This window comes from Carcharhinus amblyrhynchos, chromosome 13 (genome assembly GCF_965287045.1).
Source record: "Carcharhinus amblyrhynchos chromosome 13, sCarAmb.v2.hapA, whole genome shotgun sequence".
Lineage (NCBI taxonomy): Eukaryota > Metazoa > Chordata > Chondrichthyes > Carcharhiniformes > Carcharhinidae > Carcharhinus > Carcharhinus amblyrhynchos.
The window spans coordinates 32,304,304-32,322,947 of NC_137336.1; the positions used below are offsets into that span (position 1 = coordinate 32,304,304).

General features: G+C 40.9%; 1 protein-coding gene across 6 annotated transcripts in view; it reads left to right on the forward strand.

The window, feature by feature from the left end:
- The window catches only part of smad5 (SMAD family member 5), a 63,258-nt gene that overhangs the window by 26,993 nt on the left and 17,621 nt on the right, over positions 1–18,644 (forward strand). For all 6 annotated transcript variants that reach the window (XM_080201488.1, XM_080201492.1, XM_080201489.1 and 3 more), the window contains exons 2-4: positions 533–1,149; positions 11,291–11,542; positions 18,190–18,318. In XM_080201488.1, coding sequence (XP_080057614.1) covers positions 750–1,149; positions 11,291–11,542; positions 18,190–18,318 — 781 coding nt within the window. In that variant the 5' untranslated portion in view covers positions 533–749. The remainder of the gene's footprint in view (positions 1–532; positions 1,150–11,290; positions 11,543–18,189; positions 18,319–18,644) is intronic.

Below are 18,644 nucleotides of genomic sequence, written 5' to 3' on the forward strand. Positions count from 1 at the left end.
CAGTAGTTTTAGCGGAGTAATTTAAATGCAACCATAGTTCTAGCTTATAAAAACTTATTAATTCTAACTAGGATTTTACACCGCTGCAGTAACTCGGATTGTGAGTAAGTCCAATTAGACATTTTACGCTCTACATAAAATTTAAAGAATTCAGTCATTTGATTCTTGAGATCTAATTTCAACCCTGATTTTTCTGTTCTTTTTAAACCTCTGAAAAATTCCATGTTTAAGTTCTACAAAAAAAATTATTTTAAGTATTGGCTGGATTTGTGTTCATTTTCTTTTGATCTTTAACGCAATGTGCTTAAAAAGACTAAATTTACGCAAAAACTTAGACTTTCTTCTCTTTGAATATGAGGTGGATAGATTTCCAGGTCTACTTCTCTGAAGCCTTATTTTGAGAAGTGTTGTGGAATTCTCTAATTTCTGGCTGCTTGCAGGTGGCCGTTGAAAATACTGCTTAGTAGCTTTGTTTATTTTTTCTCAACTCAATTTTTTTGACGTTCTTACAAATGGATTTTTTTATTTGCAGGTGCTGAGGAAGCAGTCTGGAGGCCATGACTGTCATGATTTTAATTTGTAAGCTGGTCGAAAGACAATTGTGACAGCTGAAAAGAACACAGGTTTGAGATTTCTTTTTGCCAAAAGAGAAGTGGTCATTGAATCGATTCATTGCTGCTTGCAGCTGCTGACCTTGCTCTGGAAACAAACTCCTGCGTGCTTGTGTTTGTGCCATTTTTTTTTTCACAATGACGATGGCAAGCTTGTTCTCGTTTACCAGCCCAGCTGTAAAACGCCTGTTGGGCTGGAAGCAAGGGGATGAAGAAGAGAAATGGGCCGAGAAAGCAGTTGATGCTCTGGTAAAAAAGTTGAAGAAGAAAAAAGGGGCCATGGAGGATTTGGAAAAGGCATTGAGCAGCCCAGGTCAGCCCAGTAGATGTGTTACCATCCCACGATCTTTAGATGGGCGACTTCAGGTTTCGCACAGGAAAGGCCTGCCTCATGTTATTTACTGCCGTGTGTGGCGCTGGCCGGATCTTCAAAGTCATCATGAGCTGAAGCCATTAGACATTTGTGAATTCCCATTTGGATCAAAGCAGAAGGAAGTTTGCATCAATCCGTATCATTATAAGCGAGTGGAAAGTCCTGGTATGTATTTAAAATATGCCATTAGTTAAGTATTGTTGGCCTGGCAGTGGAAGGGGATGACCTAGATGGCTATTTTAGAACTGTTTGTTTATTTGGACCTGTTAGATTTTTTTGAAATAAGTGGAGAGAATCCAGTTCCATTTACATGAACATTTTGCACATAACTGGAGAATCTTTAGGCTTTCATGAAGCTTCAGTGGAAAATGCATACTATCAGTGGCTTTCGATCATACAATGCACTGTGGTCTTGTATTTGATTCTGGTTTCAGCTATGGTTCTGTTGATGTTTATGGGAAATGTAAATCTTGAGCTGTAGATCATGGTTCTTGCTTTGAGCGTTATCTAATATATACTAGAGAAGTGCATGTTTCTGAGCATTATTCTGGATGAAAACTAGTTGATTCCTTTGGTTTGCAGGCTTTAGGAAGCATCGTAGCTAGGCCCAATTGAAGAGACGGCATCTTTTCACTTTTTTTTTGGATAATCTTTATCTGCTGAGCAACTACCAACAAATCTGACCAAAATGAAGATCTAAAGTGAATTTCTATCCAGCACCATTCATGTGACTGGACTTCAGGGAATTGTTAGAAAATGCTTTTTCTACAATGGATTAATTAAACTCATCATCACAGTGATGATTTTCCAACATGGAAGATCAAGAATATTGCCTCTTCCCTCTGTGAGTTAAGTTGTTTGGATAACTGGAGGAAAGGTTGTACCCTGTTTGTCAATTTTCTTCATTCTTATGTTAGATAAATAGTCTTTACCTAATGCCCCAAGATGGTGATTTTTGAGCACAATATATTTAAATTGCAGGTCCTATCTTGTCACCAGTCACCATTAGCTTTCTTGCACCTCCAGTGAACCCAACCATTACATGTCTGTCTATGTAATTTGACATCTCAGTGGGTGCCCATGATGAGGGCAACGCCTTTAATATAATCGACCAAGAAATTACCAGGGTAATGTTTGACTAATGTTACTACTCAGAGGTGCAGTCAGTGGCAGCCTCCTTAACCTGAAGGTTATGTGTTGCTGGTCATAATTGGCTGCAACCATAACATCTTGTTTCCAGGACCTAGGATTTTCTGTGTGCCTTTTTTCAGCACACGCACGCACATACGCACAGCATTAACTCCTGCATGTACCTGTTGGGCTGAATGGTCTGTAAATGAAATTTCTGGTATTCCTTTGGAGTTGGAACATCTTGAAGTTGCAAAGTCATCAATTGGAATCAAATTATCTCCAATGCAGTATGATGAATAGACACCCTCGCTCTCTTTTGCACTTGCTTTCCTGCACATCCTGCTTTGCTGTCTAACTTCATGTGCCTATTCATCAGGTTGCCTTGGAAATAACTTTCTGTTCCAGTTGACAACTTTGCAATATCAAGGCTCAACCTCAGGTTCTTTCGACTCCGATGGAATACCAGAAATTCCGTTTATGGGTCATGAAGCCCAGCAGGTCCGTGTTGGAGTTAATGCTGTATAGAAGCCTCCTTCCACCCTTCGATCCCTATCAACATATCCTTCTATACCTTTCTTCTTCACATGTTTAATGCAGTTCCCCTTAAATGCATTGATGCTGCAAATTAAGACACAGCTAAGATAGTTTTGGGTGACTTCAAGTTTACAAAGGATGGAACAGGAGAGACCAGCCAAGAGTGCCTTGGAATCATCAAGTCTAAATGTAACGGAGGCATGGGTAAGAAATTTGGCAGGAGGCAAGATGAAGAGGCCAAGTCAGATTATGGTGGTCTTAGAGATGGTAGAGATATGAGGATGGAAGCTAAGGTCATCTCAGGATCAAATGCAATACCAAGGTTGCAAACAGACAGACTTAATCTCAGACATTTCGCAGGGTGAGGGGTGGTATTGGTGGTTGGGGAAAGCAGCTTCGGATGGACATGAAAACGATGGCTTCAGTCTTTCCAGTATTTGACTGGAGGAAATTTCTGCTTATCCAGTGCTGGATATTGGGTAAGCAGTCTTAACAATTTTATCAATAATTGAGGCGTCGAGGAAGATGGTATTAAGATAGAGCTGGGTGGTGTCAGTGAACGTGTGAAACCTAACACTGTTGCAAAGGGACAGCAAGTAGATGAAAGATAAGGGACCAAGACTTGATTCTTGGGGAATGCCAGAGGTAGCAGTGCAGGAGCAGGAAGAGAAACTATTGCAAACAATTCTCTGACACGGTTAGATATTAAATAAGAATGGAACTTCGAGAGTAATCTTACACAGTTGGACGATAGTGGAGTGGCATTGCAGGAGGATAGTGTAGTCAACAGTGCCAAAAACTGCCCACAGGTTAAAAAGGATGAGGAGAGAAAGTTTACCCATGTCTCCTCACACAGGATGTTATTTGTGACTTTATTTGTAAATGGGAATCATTTTTTAACCAATTTATTAGAGTTTTTTTAAAGGAGTCACATGCTGTGAATAAAGGAGAATCTGTGGACGTACAGTACTTAAATTTCCAGAAGGCATTTGGTAAGATGCCACATCGAAAGTTCTTGTGAAAGATAAAAGCTCATGGTTTAGTGTGTAAGATATTGCTGTGGATAGAAGATTGGCTGGCTAATGGGAAACAGAGTTGGCAGAAATGGGTCTTCTCTAGTTGGGAGGATATGATGAGTGGTATGCCACAGGGATCAGTGCTGGAATAGAGGGGTCAGGCATTGGTCTTTTGAGGAGGGGGTGATGACAGCAGATTTAAAGGAGAGGGAGACAGAACTTGAAGGGAGAGAACTTTTTACAATATCAACTAACGTGGACGCCAGGAGGGGAAGGTGAGCAGTTTAATTGGAATAATATAGAAGAAGCTGGAGCTGGGTCTCTGGACAAGGTGAACTTAAAGAAAACATGAGAGAGAGAATGCAGAAACTGGCTGAACTAAAGAAAAATCAGAGTTCACGTCTACAATACGGAAGGGCAAAAAAGAAAGTATGGCCAGGTGGGCTAATGGAAGGGAGTAATGTGGCAGAGGCTGCTGATCAGAAGATCTCTATCTTAGTGACTATTACAGTAAGAAGTCTCACATCACCAGGCTAAAGTCCAACATGTTTATTTGGTAGCATGAAAGTTTGTGCTATCAATTTAACCTGGTGTTGTGAGATTTCTTGAGGGCTTCCCCCAGTCCAACGCTGGCATCTCCACATCATAACTATTACAGACGGGTGAGAATGGCAAACTGAACTGCTTTGTCTTTTCACCAACTATCTGTAAGCAGCAGTGTTTTTGAATTGTTGTAAGTAGGTTGTGACATATTTTCCAAGTCCTCAGTTCATGTCATCTAATTTAAAATAACTCCCAACAAACTTGCCTTATAAATAACTGGGGTCAGTTTATTCACATACACAAACCTAGGAAAGGAGTGTTTGCAGTGGCCCAGTCCAGAACACACACCATATGGAGGGATAGCAAAAAGTTCTTACTATGGATAGTAACAGTGAAGAAAAGCACAAGAATGGTAGCTTGCATGATTATTTGAGTCCAGAGTCAGAATTCAGTGAAGAATTCTTTCATTTAGGAGCTAATGTTCAGCTGGCTGAGGATTAGAGTTGTGGAGTTCTTACAGTTGGTGCTGATGCCTCAAGATGAATTAGGTACACAGAGACTGGGTCAGTTCTGCAGGCTATGGTGGGAAATCTTCCAGCAGAGACAGATTTCAAGGAGCAGGCTGTTGTTCAGCAGATGAACTTAGAGAAGATATGAGGAGATAAGAGAGAAACTGGCAGAACTAAAGAACGATGCGAGTTTAAGTCAACAACATGGAAGGGCAAAAAAAAGAAGTTTGGCCAGGTGGGCTAATGGAAGGGAGCGATGTGGCAGAGGTTCCTGATCAAATGATCTCTATCTTAGTGATGATTACAAACAGGCAAGAATGGCAAACTGAACTACTTAATCTTTTCGCCAATAGTAAGCAGAAGAAGTCTGGCTCCTTGATCACAAGTTGGATGTTAAACATCTGACTGCTTTATGGGCAGCATGGTGGCATAGTGGTTAGCACTGCTGCCAGGGACCCAGGTTCCTGTGTGGAATTTGCACATTCTCCCCATGTTTATGTGGGTTTCCTCCCATGATCCAAAGATGTGCAGGGATAGGTTGATTGGCCTGCTAAATTGCCCCTTAGTGTCGGGGGACAAGCAGCGTAAATACGTGGGGATAGTGCCTGGGTGGGATTCTTGTTGTTTCGGGCTTGATGGGCCGAATGGCCTCCTGCACAGTAGTGATTCTTTGACTCCATGTGAGGTCAAAGATGTAATGTTACCATTACCCAAAATGTCAGGCTTGGGTTACGTGACGTGCTTTAAGGGGCTGATTGCAAGTTTAAACTGTTTCTGTGCCTCTGGCTAGAATCCATTGTTCCTCCTGAAGAGAGATGAGGTAGCTATAGCATCCTTTCAGATATGACAAATTCCAGTCTCTCTTTTGTGAACATTCAGGCAGGGGAGCCAGTTTGTCTGCATTTCCTCTACGTTCATTGATTACAAGGGGTCTGTGCAATGAGGTGTGAGATTCCACAGGCTGAGGGGAATTATTTTGTTTTGTAACTGCTGCTGGAACCTTCCAGAAACCGATCAACGTTGTGGTCAGATAATCTGTAGCAACTAACTTACCTTGTGGTTCAACAAAAGTCCATTTTTAAATGCATCATGAAATCTAACGTTTTCTTTGGATATAACTAATTAGCACTGAAGATTATACCACAGGAAAAGGCTAAGGTGAGAGAGGATAGCTGTTTTATTGGTGATGAGGGCATCAAAGATGGAGGTGAATGCATAGTTGAGTAAATCAGTAATGTTCTGATGGACAGGTGGATAGAAATTACTGCAGAAATGTTCTGATGGACAGATGACCAGAGGCCACACAATTGACATTTTGAAAGCACAATTGTAAGTGAATTGGGAGTAGCTTTTTCCAGGGACAGATGCAGAGGAAGGTACGGTTGAGATGTGGAAGGAGGGTGTGGATGGTGAGTGGCGCAAAGAAGTGATCAGTGATGGCCCTACTGTGATTGAAAGTATGTGTGGACCAAGACCCCATGAGATGGCAACATCAACGGGGTAGCTGTGATAATGGACTGGGGGGTTTATCTGGAGTGGATAAGAGAGGAGTGAACTCAGGAGAGAGATGAAGAGTTGGGATGGAGATCAAAAATGCTTCAGTGCACAGGCTGAGTAAGGAAAGCAGCAAAGACATTTTAGCAGTCTTTTGGGCGAATTGATTATCTTGATTTCCTTATTGGATTTGTTAGAGACAAACTTGTGTTTACAGCCGTGAGTTTTAATAATGTAGGAACATAAGTAAGAGCAGGAGTAAATCATAAAGCTTTGAGCCTGGAAGACAAACCCAGCCTATCCAGCCGCCTCATATTTGAAACTTTTCATCCCAGGCAATATCCTGGTGAATCCTCTGCATTTTCTTTGGGCCAAGTTGTTGACTTATTTGGAGATAGAAGCCATGCTGTTGGTGGCCATTTCAGATGCATTACCAGACGAGCAGTTGATTCCGGTATTGTGCCACTATCCAAACTTCACCCGTTCAGAATTATACGTGTCCTTAAGCTGTTACTGCAGTTGGACATTCTTTGAGGAGCAGCTAGAATACAGCAAGAGTCATTAGTAATGCTGTCATGAAAGTGAGCTGATGGGAGGATGCGTTACAAATTTGTTTCTTTATGGTAATATTTATATATTACAGGTAATATTCATAACATTAGGAACAAAAGAGTTGTCAGGGAAAATATCGGACTTCTCGGGGACAAAGGAGGGGAATTATGCTGAGAGCCTAAGGAAGTCGGGGAGATTCTAAATCAATACTTTGCACCAGTATTCACAAAGGAGACAGAAATGTTGACCCGTTAGAGAAAATCTCCATTACAAGGGAGGAAGTGTTAGGTTTTTTAGGGAACGTTAAGACTGACAAATCCCCAGGGCCTGATGTCATCTATCCTAGACTGCTTGGGGAGACGAGATGAAATTGCTGGGCCTCTGACAGAAATCTTTGTCTCTTCATTGGACACGGGTGAGGTGCCAGAAGATTGGAGGATAGCGAATGTGGTACCGTTATTTAAGAAGGGTAGCAAGGATAACCCGGGTAATTATAGGCCGACGAGCTTGATGTCTGTGGTAGGGAAATTGTTGGAGAGGATCCTTAGGATGTATGCACATTTAAAACGGAATAATCTCATTAGTGATGGACAGCATGTTTTTGTAAGAGGGAGGTCATGCCTCACAAATTTGGTGGAGTTTTTTGAGGAGGTGACAAAAACAGTTGATGAGGGAAGGGCCATGGATGTCGTCTATATGGATTTTAGTAAAGCGTTTGACAAAGTCCCTCATGGCAGGTTGGTGCAAAAGGTTAAATCTCGTGGGATAAAAGGAGAGCTGGCTAGATGGGTGGAGAACTGGCTTGGCCACAGAAGACAGAGGGTAGCAGTGGAAGGGTCTTTTTCCGGCTGGAGGTCTGTGACTAGTGGTGTTCTGCACAACTCTGTACTGGAACCTCTGCTATTTGTGATATATATACATGATTTGGAAGAAGGTGTAACTGGTGTGATCAGTAAGTTTGCGGACGACACGCAGATGGCTGGACTTGTGGATAGCGATGAACGTTGTCAGAGAATACAGCAGGATATAGGCTGGAAAATTGGGTGGAGAAATGGCAAATGGAATTTAATCCAGATAAATATGATGCATTTTGGTAGAACTAATGTAGGGGGAAGCTATACAATAAATGGCAGAACCATCAAGAGTATAGACACACAGAGGGACCTGGGTATGCAAGTCCACAGATCCTTGAAGGTGGCATCACAAGTGGAGACGGTGGTGAAGAAGGCATATGGCATGCTTGCCTTTATAGGACGGGGCATAGAGTATAAAAATTGGCGTCTGATGATACAGCTGTATAGAACGTTGGGTAGGCCACATTTGGAGTGCTGCGTCCAGTTTTGGTCGCCCCACTACCAGAAGGACATGGAGGCTTTGGAGACAGTACAGAAAAGGTTTACCAGGATGTTGCCTGGTATGGAGGGTCTTAGCTATGAGGAGAGATTGGGTAAACTGTGGTTGTTCTTCCTGGAAAGACGGAGAATGAGGGGAGACCTAATAGAGATGTATAAAATTATGAAGGGCATAGATAGGGTGAACAGTAGGAAGCTTTTTCCCAGGTCGGAGATGACGAACGTAAGGGGTCACAGGTTCGGGATGGGGGAGCGGGGGTGGTGGTGGTGGTGGCAAGGTTTAATTCTGATATCGGGGGCATATTTTACACAGAGGGTGGTGGGGGCCTGGAATGCACTGCCAAGCAGGGTGGTGGAGGTGGACACGCTGGGATCGTTTAACACTTATCTGGATAGCCACATGAACAGACTGGGAATGGAGGTATACAAACGAATGGTCTAGTTGGACCAATAAACGGTGCAGGCTTGGAGGGCCAAAGGGCCTGTTTCCTGTGCTGTATTGTTCTTTGTTCTAATGTGTGAAGTGAATTGATAATCTTGGGTTTTAATGTTGCCTCTCTTTGGAACCTGGCTATTAAAATTGAGCATTCTTGAAAGTGAGGGAAGCTATCTCTTAGTTTGAACTTTCATTTTCCCCGTCCCATGACAAATGTCTATATGAAGGAATCCAATTGTTATCATATGCAATGGTAATAAATGTCCATGAGATGTGATCAGATAAATGCTTAAGAATCCCAGAAAAACACTTGAAATTATATGTTTTATTTAAAAAGACATTATTGCTGGTATAAGCAAATATGTGTTGTTATTTAGATTGCGCAGTTTCTTCAAAAATCAGCTTATTGCCCTGCATAGACTTGTACAAATTCACACTATTGGTCTGCTCTAAATAAACACAAAGCCACTCCTGGAGCTTGATGTCTATTTTTAAAATAAGATTCTAAACTTGCTTCTTCTCAACACCATAGGCTAAAATTTCAGCGGAATTTTGTCTGACTATTTAAAGATTCCCAGTAATAGAATCAGCAAGATTTTTTGTCGCCAACTGTTAATGTTTGCATTTGTTTTTCTGATTGTGATCAAATTAGCTCCAAAAGGGGGTTCCCTTACACTTTGACTTTGCCAATCATGTAGCAGTAGAATACCCTGTAACAAAACATGGATTCCAGTGCATCAAAATGCAATGTTACTTGAAGTAGACTACAGACTATTCTATGGACAAAGATTGCAACTTTTAAAAAACCCATTTCAATTCTTGCAAGGACCTTGTTCACAGAGTCAAATTTAACTTTGAAAGGAAATAGCACATACTGTCTGAATGGATATTGCTTTTTGATTTGATTTATTACTGTCACATGTATTAGTATTGTTATGAAAAGTATTGTTTCTTGCATGCTATACAGATCAAGCATTCCATACATAGAGAAGGAAATGAGAGAGTGCAGAATGTAATGTTACAGTCACAATTAGGGTGTAGAGAAAGGTCAACTTAATGCAAGGTAGTTCCATTCAAAAGTCTGGCAGCAGGGAAGAAGCTGTTCTTGAGTTCTTGAGTACCTCACAAGAGGTTATTGCAGAAGGTCAGGGGACATGGAGTTGGGGGTAGGGTGTTAGCGTGGATAGAGGATTGGTTGTCAAATAGGAGGCAGAGAGTGGGGGTCAATGGGTGCTATTCGGATTGGCGGTTGGTGACTAGTGGGGTGCCCCAGGGGTCGGTGCTGGGGCCTCAGCTATTTACCATTTATATAGATGATCTGGAGGAGGGAACCGAGTGTAGGGTGTCGAAATTTGCTGATGACACCAAGATTGGGGGAAAGGCAAATTGTGCGGAGGGTGTGGAGAGTCTGCAGAAGGATCTAGATAGGCTGGGCGAATGGGCCAGGAAATGGCAAATGGAATTTAATGTTGGCAAGTGTGAGGTGGTCCACTTTGGTAGGAAGGACTATTACTTACGGGGCGAAAAACTGCAGCAGGCGACGGTGCAGAGGGACCTCGGGGTCCTTGTGCATGAGTCGCAAAAACCCAGCTTGCAGGTGCAGCAGGTGGTCAGGAAGGCGAATGGGATGCTGGCCTTCATAGCGAGGGGGATTGAATATAAAAGTAGGGAGGTCTTGCTGCAGCTGTATAGGGCATTGGTGAGGCCGCAGCTGGAGTACTGTGTGCAGTTTTGGGCGCCGCACCTGCAGAAGGATATTTTGGCCTTGGAGGGAGTGCAGAGGAGGTTTACTAGGCTGATACCGGAGTTGAGGGGGTTGAGCTATGAGGAGAGGCTGAATAAACTAGGCTTGTACTCGTTAGAGTTTAGAAGAATGAGGGGAGATCTCATTGAGACGTATAAGATGATGAATGGGATGGATAGGATAGAGGTGGAGAGACTCTTCCCGCTCAAAAAAGACAGTAGGACTAGGGGGCACAGCCTCAAGATAAAGGGGGGGTGGTTTAGAACGGAGTTGAGGAGGAACTTCTTCACTCAAAGGGTGGTGAATATCTGGAATTCTCTGCCCGTTGAAGTGGTGGAGGCTGCCTCGCTAAATATTTTTAAGAAGCGGGTTGATGGGTTTTTGATAAGAGAGGGGATTAAGGGTTATGGGGAGAGGGCGGGAAAGTGGAACTGAGCCACAACAGATCAGCCATGATCTTATTGAATGGCGGGGCAGGCTCGAAGGGCCAGATGGCCTACTGCTGCTCCTATTTCTTATGTTCTTATGTTCTTATATAATTTAAGGGAATTAAACTGAGGCAGTAGTGACATACTTTAATGTATGTTTAAGGTCAAAGATTATCCACAGTTTACTAAATTTTTGTCAAAGTAAATTGCTGGAAATAAGTGAATCAATAATCAGGATTATGTGTAATGTACTAAATTGGACCAGTGATATTGCTGAAGGGGAAAGGCAGCAAGAAAACTGGAAGAAATAATAGAAGTGAGTAGACGTTTGTATTGATATGCACATTGAATCTGCAATGTGCGCTGTATTATTTTGGTTGAAGTGATCACTGATTTGTGTTTCAAAATGTCAATTATACAGAAGAACCAAACGTTAAGTATTTTGCATTTATGCAAATGTTAATATTTTTCATTTAACTAAATGTACAGATGTGTATGTTTCTAGACTCTAGTAAATATGTAGTCAATGTTTAATTAACATCTGTACCTTTTTGTTTTTTATTCTAGTTCTGCCACCAGTTTTGGTTCCAAGACACAGTGAATTTAACCCTCAGCACAGCCTTCTAGTCCAGTTCAGAAATTTGAGTCATAATGAACCCCATATGCCACACAATGCCACGTTTCCAGATTCCTTCCAACAGCCAAATAGCAATCCGTTTCCTATTTCACCAAATAGCCCATATCCGCCATCTCCTGCCAGCAGCACTTACCCTAGCTCTCCAGCCAGTTCTGGACCAAGCAGTCCTTTCCAGATGCCAGGTGAGGTCCAAACTAACTTTTTTTCCTTGAAATTTTATAACAGGAAAATGCTTTATTTTGTTATGGAGTAATACAGACTGATTCTACATTAAAATTGAAGTCACATGAAAATAACAGAAGAAACATGCCAGGTGTAAGAGATGAATGTGATGGGTACTACACCCTGAACATTAGCTTGCTTTAAAATTGTGGGTTTATTTTAATTTGAAACAATATCAAGTAAGCTCTTTTCACAAATGAACTGTTCATAAAGTCATTACAACACAGAATCAGACCCTTCGGCTCGCCTATCTTTGACATCAAACAATAATCTACATTGATCCCATTTACCAGCACTTGGTCCATATGCCTTGACAAGTGCTCATCCAGATGCTTCGTTAGTGTTGCGAGAGTACCTACGTCCACCACTCCCTCAGGTAGCATGTTTCATATTTCCTTTGCCTTCTGGGTACAACCTACGTACAGCCTCAAAGCTCTCCTGGATGCATTTTAAAAATTCCATCCTGTCTAATCTTTTCATAGTAAGATGATTTCAGTTAATACTAGTGAAGTTGAAATCCCCTACTACTATAACCTTCTCACCTCTAATTTGCTTACATATTTGCTCCTCTGTCTGTGTGGAGTTTGCACATTCTTCCCATGTTTGCGTGGGTTTCCTCCAAGTGGTCCAATGGGCTGAATGGCCTGTTGGGCATTCAGTACAGTAGGGATTCTGATATTTTCATATGGTAATTTACACTTTGCCTTACCGGACTGGCTCCTTGATTAAAATAGATGCAATTTAGCCTTCCCATCCTCCCATATGCCCTATCATGTCCATGTCTTTGCCTACTGGTCTGACCTGACTGAACCTCATTCCCAACGTACGTGTCCCATTTCCCTGCCAAATTAGTTTAAAACTAATTAGGATGTTACTAGGATTTTCATTGAGTTTTGAATGCTTATGTTGAAGTTCAACAAGGTGTCCTCAAATTAGTTCATTCAGGCACCATATGAATTAATTGCTTGATTTAGTTTGAAGGAAAATGCGTTTTACTTCTCTTGAAAGAATGAGACATTTCTCGGTGTTAAAGATGCTTTATAAATGCAAGTTTTATCGTGCATATAATTTGTTATGAGGTATGAAATGGACTGTAGTGCATGCTGCTGCCAACTTCTGTAAAGCTCCAGTATCTTTTGAAACAGCATTAATTTACTTTGTCTCAGCTAGATGTTTGTTTTCTGCATTTCCCACAGCATGTTTTTCATGTTCTAATCAATTGTTTAACTTCAATTTTTAAGTTATTTGAGCTGATCCCTCAGTTTCACAGCTTGTGCTTAATTTTATTTTTTGTTAGTTTGCTTCTGGTTCTCTTTTTCAGGTTTCCTCTCTTTCAGGAGTTTGAAACATCAGTGTTATTCTTTACTGGCTGACGTAGCTTTTTTTTACATAAAGCTAATTACTATCCTTCTTGTGACACTATATTTAAAGAGAAATGCTGAAAACTGGTTTTGTAAGCTCAGCAGCGGCTAATACTAATTTCATTACTTTCATAACACGTGTTAAATGAAGAAAAGGCTTAAGGAAATTGGAAGATGAGCCACTCACTGCAGATTTGTCTTACTGTTGATTTACATTAGAAACCGTGTGTTCTTGTGGCTGATACAGTTGAGTTTCAATTTGCTAGTGTCCCTTCCCTGGATGATGATGATTGGGGATTTGAGGCACGTAATGCCATTGAATGTTGGATAGGTAGTTAAACTTTCTGTTGCTAGAGACCATCATTGCCTGACATTGGGTATTAGCCCAAGCATGGCTGTGTCCAGGTCTTGTGCAAGTGGAGATGTAACAGCTTCATTTTCTGGGGTATTATGAATGGAGCTGAGCACTTGGCAGTCATCAGCAAACAGCCCTGTTTAATTTATGATTGAGGATAGGCCATTTGATGAAACAGCTGACCAACTGGCCAAAACTGCTTCCCTGAGGAACGCTTGCAATGATCTCAGGCCATTCACAACCAGGCTTGACTACAGCCACAGGCAGGTTTCACCTGATATCAGTTGTCTCCACAATTACTAGCATTCTTTGTTACCACACTATCATTTGTAACCCGCCCCTAAAGTTTTCTCTCTGGGACCGTTATTGATGAATAGGTGCTTTTGATGGCACTGTGGGCATCTTCAATTACAGGGCTAATGATTGATGTTTGAAGGAAAGTAGGAAGGTAATTGGTCAAGTTGAATTGGTCCTGCGTTTTGTGGAAAAGATGTACCTGGGTAATTTTTCACATTGGGTAGATATATGTTCCGGGTATACCGGAACATCTCGGCTAGAAGCAGGCTTCCAGTTATTGCTTCTTGATGGCATATTGGATGAATAGAATTGGCTGAACAGCTTGTAATGGCGAGGATCTCAGGAGGCAGCTGCAAATAATCATCCACTGAGCACCTCTAGCTAAAAATGGCTATTCTTCAGCTTCCTCTTTTTTTTGCTTAATTGATACTTTTATGTGCAGTTCAAATCAGATTGAACATCATTTGTTACTTTGGCAGTGTTTCATCAGAAGTAACTTCAAATGCAGACAATAAAAATGGAACAAAAAACTTACTCCAACTTTGAAATCAAAGGAAGTGTTTAATAAAGAAACATCATTACTCCATAATTGAGGGCACACCCTGGGTCATTCCAAGCTCCCCACAATTCCAATCATGTTCTTAATTGTCGTGAGTCAGCTGACTATTACATCATTCTGTAATTGGTTCCATAATTTACTGGGTCAGCTGATCCTTACATCATCTTACCATTGGTCACATTACATCCAATGCAAAGTTGTCACCAGTTATGTTCTAACAGATTCTCTTAATTTTTAATTTTTTTCAACATAATTTAAGACAACCATCTTCCAGTATTTTTAATAACTTTCTACTACTTGCACCCGTTTTTGGTGAAACAATTGAATATCTATAGATTTGCACCAATCTATAGATTTGAACTTTGAAACTTCCTTGTTTTCCAGCATTTGTTTAATGCTGGCCAAATCAATTCTTAGTCGTTTTTCTCTTACACTTCTTGTTGAGTGAACATTGTCCCATAAAGACTGTCTACTTAACACTTGGTGCTTTCTTACCTGATGTGCCCATAAAAAAAAGTTCTGTTAAGGTGTCAGACAAACATATACCTATGTCCAATGCCTCCACTAATGCTAAGCAGCTGCCAATGTACTTTTGACTACTCTTTATCTTTTCTTTGCTTCTCAGGCCAAGGGACAACGTTTTCCTTCCTTGCCTACCAGGAATATTATGAATCTAGCACTACTTGAATGTCCATCTGGTAGATTGGTTGTGTTTAGTGATGCTTCACTTGCCAATTTCACATCTTCTGATTCTCTTTGTGCCACAAATTTGATTACACATTCCTCTAATTTTAACATTTTTAATGTTTTGTTAGCCTGCAACATCTCTGACTGTGGCACGCTTCAACATATTACTGAGCGCTTGGACATTTGGTGTTGTCTGTGTGCATAGCCAATTTAGCTGTCTTACCATTCTCCTCAAAAATTCTGTTTTTTAGCGGCTCGTTCCTCTTTTTCCATTGATCTTTCTCTAGTGATGGGAATAGAACATTACAGCGCAGTACAGGCCCTTTGGCCCTCAATGTTGCGCCGACCAGTGGAACCAATCTAATGACCCTCTAACCTAAACTGTTCCAATGTTAAACATATGTTTATCCACTGACCATTTGAACGCCCTTAAAGTTGGCGAGTCCACAACTGTTGCAGGCAGGGCATTCCATGACCTTATTACCCTCTGAGTAAAGAACCTACCTCTGACATCTGTCCTATAATTACTACCCCTTAATTTAAAGCTATGTCCCCTTGTGTTAGCCATCACCATCCGAGGTAAAAGGCTCTCACTGTCCACCCTATCCAATCCTTTGATCATCTTGTATGCCTCAATTAGGTCACCTCATAACCTTCTTCTCTCTAATGAAAATAACCTCAAGTCTCTCAGCCTTTCCTCATAAGACCTTCCCACCATACCAGGCAACATCCTAGTAAACCACCTCTGCACCCTTTCCAATGCCTCCACGTAGGATAAGATCAATGCTGTTTAGATATCCCTGTTGACTCATTGTTTCACCGGATGTTACACCAGAGTTTGTCAAGAATCAAGACCAAGATATGAAAAAGCACCAGCTGCTTGACTCCTACATTAAATTCTGTTTTCAGCTTCTCAATTATCCTTTTTTCAAATTCTTCTGTGGCACCCCATAGGAAATCTTTCACATGCATTATAAAAATTCCAGCCAGTTTTCCTTTAGCCTTTCAGTAAAACACCTGGATCTGCTTTTAACTGGACACAGCCAGTCTTCAGCCATACAGAGAAATACCAAACCCTTGATGCATCACTTAACCTATTTACACATTTGTTCAATTTCCATAAATGTCCCTGTGGGACCTGCCTCTTTAAGTGGCCTCAAAGGAACTTTTCTCCCAAATGTTTTGCCCTGCAGAAATGCTGCTTTGATACGCCTCTAGCATTCCTTTGATTTAAACATCTTTTATCAGTTTCCCATGTGCATCTTCTTTCCCCATTTCAAATTGATTGTCGCTGTTTTCAACGCTAGGTCTGTTATTAACCTAACTGTCACTGTTTAAAGGCCTTTGTGTACTGTTTGGTCTGGTACGTGAGTGAGTCACCATTGACTCCTCTGTTCTGGGCCCTATGGCACTCCAGTCTGTATTGGATGAGGTGGTGGGGAAGGATTGTTTCCTGAAGAACCTTTTCGATGATGTTGCCATTTGATCAAAGAGGGGCTTGTTCTCCTTAATTGTATTCTAGTCATTACTAAAAGAGTATCCATTTGCGACTGACATGCACAGTCCAACAATTTAAAGGCCAATACTGCATCTGGAATCTCCAAATTAAATTTCATTAGCCTGTTATGGCCCCTATCAAAATCCATGATATACTCTTCCAGGGCCTCAGTATCTTGTCTCCTAATCCTGTCAAACATCACCCATCCTTCATAATTCTCTAAGAACTCATCTTTTTTGTAAAACTTACCTAAGTATTGTAGCAGGAGCTGTAGCCTTTCTCCTTTATTTAGGGCATCTGCTGTCCAAACATTCCTTATCTTGCTTTTAATTGTAAGTGGCAAAGGTTATGCTATACATTTTTGTCCAGTATTGTGGTGACAAGATTCCCCATTTCCATTTCTGCCTTCCATTGCTAATATAGTTCAGCATCTGAAAAGCAGGGGGCAGTCCAATCCTACTGGTTTATTTCTGCCTTCTGTCATGGTTATAGCACTTCAAAAACAAATACCAAGCTATGATGGGTTTTTCTCTGCTACCAATGTTTCATCAGAAGTAACTCTTCAAATGCAGACAATAAAAAAGAACAAAACTTGCTCCAATTTAGAGATCAAAGGAAGGGTTTAATAAAGAAACATCATTACTCCATACTTGGGGCCACGCCCTGGGCCATTCCAAGTTCCCCACAATGCCAAACAGTTTCTGATTTATAGTGGGTCAGCTGACTATTACATCATTCTGTAATTGGTTCCATGGTTAGCTGATCCTTGCCTCTTGTTACCATTGGTCACATTGCATCCAATACAAAGTTGTCACTGGTTACGTTCTAACAGGCAGGATCCTGAAACTGGAATTCCCTTGTTCTTTTAGAGAGAGTTTTAAAACCATCCTTGATACTCAATCATTTGCTTAATTACTGTGGTTTAATTCTGTTTCTGCTGCTCTGTTATGAACTTTTGTACTGTTCTCTCCTATCTTCCTTCATCTTTTACCATGGTTTTTATAGTTGAAGGGTTATTCTTGTCTGTTCCTATCATATTTTATTTCCTAATGTGATTATCATATTTGCTTAAATTATGGGAATATATTTGTTTGTCCATTACCATAACTAAGCACACATAAATATGTACCATTACAGTCGGGATAAAGCTACATTTCAGTCTATAGCTTAGCACGTCTTTTTTTTATTTGGAAATAAATTGTTGAGAAATTCATTACAATGTGTGTTCAACAACGTACCATGGGGAAATATGAAGATGATTTTTTTTGATTAGTTGTTAAACATAAATTAAAACTCTGCAATCATATTAAACATTTGGCTGAAGGGAAATATCGCTTTATAGTAATTAAATTAGAATTTCTGTCAATCGATCAGGCATGCTGTCCATGTCAGGGCCTTCAGTAAACATTCATATGGCAGGGAGAGGCCAGTACAGTACAATGGTAATATGTGATTGCTCCTTTGGAGCAAAATTTCAAGACATGCCTGTTGCAATATGATTTGATTCTTAGACATTGGTTTGGAATCTTTGAGCACGTGAGCATTTATTGAAGTAATTTGTGAAGTACGTGAAACAGTGGGTCTTCTGTGACTGTGGAAATCTGATGTTAACTGCTTCAATTCCAACGCCAACCCACAAAATTGAATTACAGACGTGACCAGAATGGATTGCATAGCTTTTTGACAATTACTTTGCATCTGTAGTAGTTGTCTGGGGTGTGACAGATGTACACAAGACTTGCGACTTAGTAATGCCAGTAAATTTTGAGTTGGTGCTGACTTGGTGGCTCTGGAGCTTATTTTGAGCCCTGGTATGCAATTAAGTCATAAATGCGCTTTCTTCCACGCAGCTGATACACCCCCACCTGCTTACATGCCACCAGAAGAGCAGATGAATCAGGACAGTACACAACCTATGGATACTGGGAATGTCATGATGACCTCCAATATACCCAATCTGCCTATCATCTCCACTAGAGGTAAGATGCCAGAGCTAATGAATAATCAAACACAATGTAGTCATTCAGTGAATTAAACATAGACTTGATGATCTTGATAATAATATTGGTAAGTTACAGGTGTGGATTGTTACGTGGAAATATGTTATTGTGGTAATAACAGTGATCTGGCTCAAAGAAGGACAGGACTGCGTATTAAATATCTCTGGATAAAAGATGTCCCAAAATGATGGGAATAGAAAGAAAGGGAGAGGGGTCGCAGTATTGATAAAGGTGAGCATTACAGTGCTGGAAAGAGGCTATCCCAGAGGGTTCAGAAACAAATAAATTTGGCTAGAGCCTAGGAA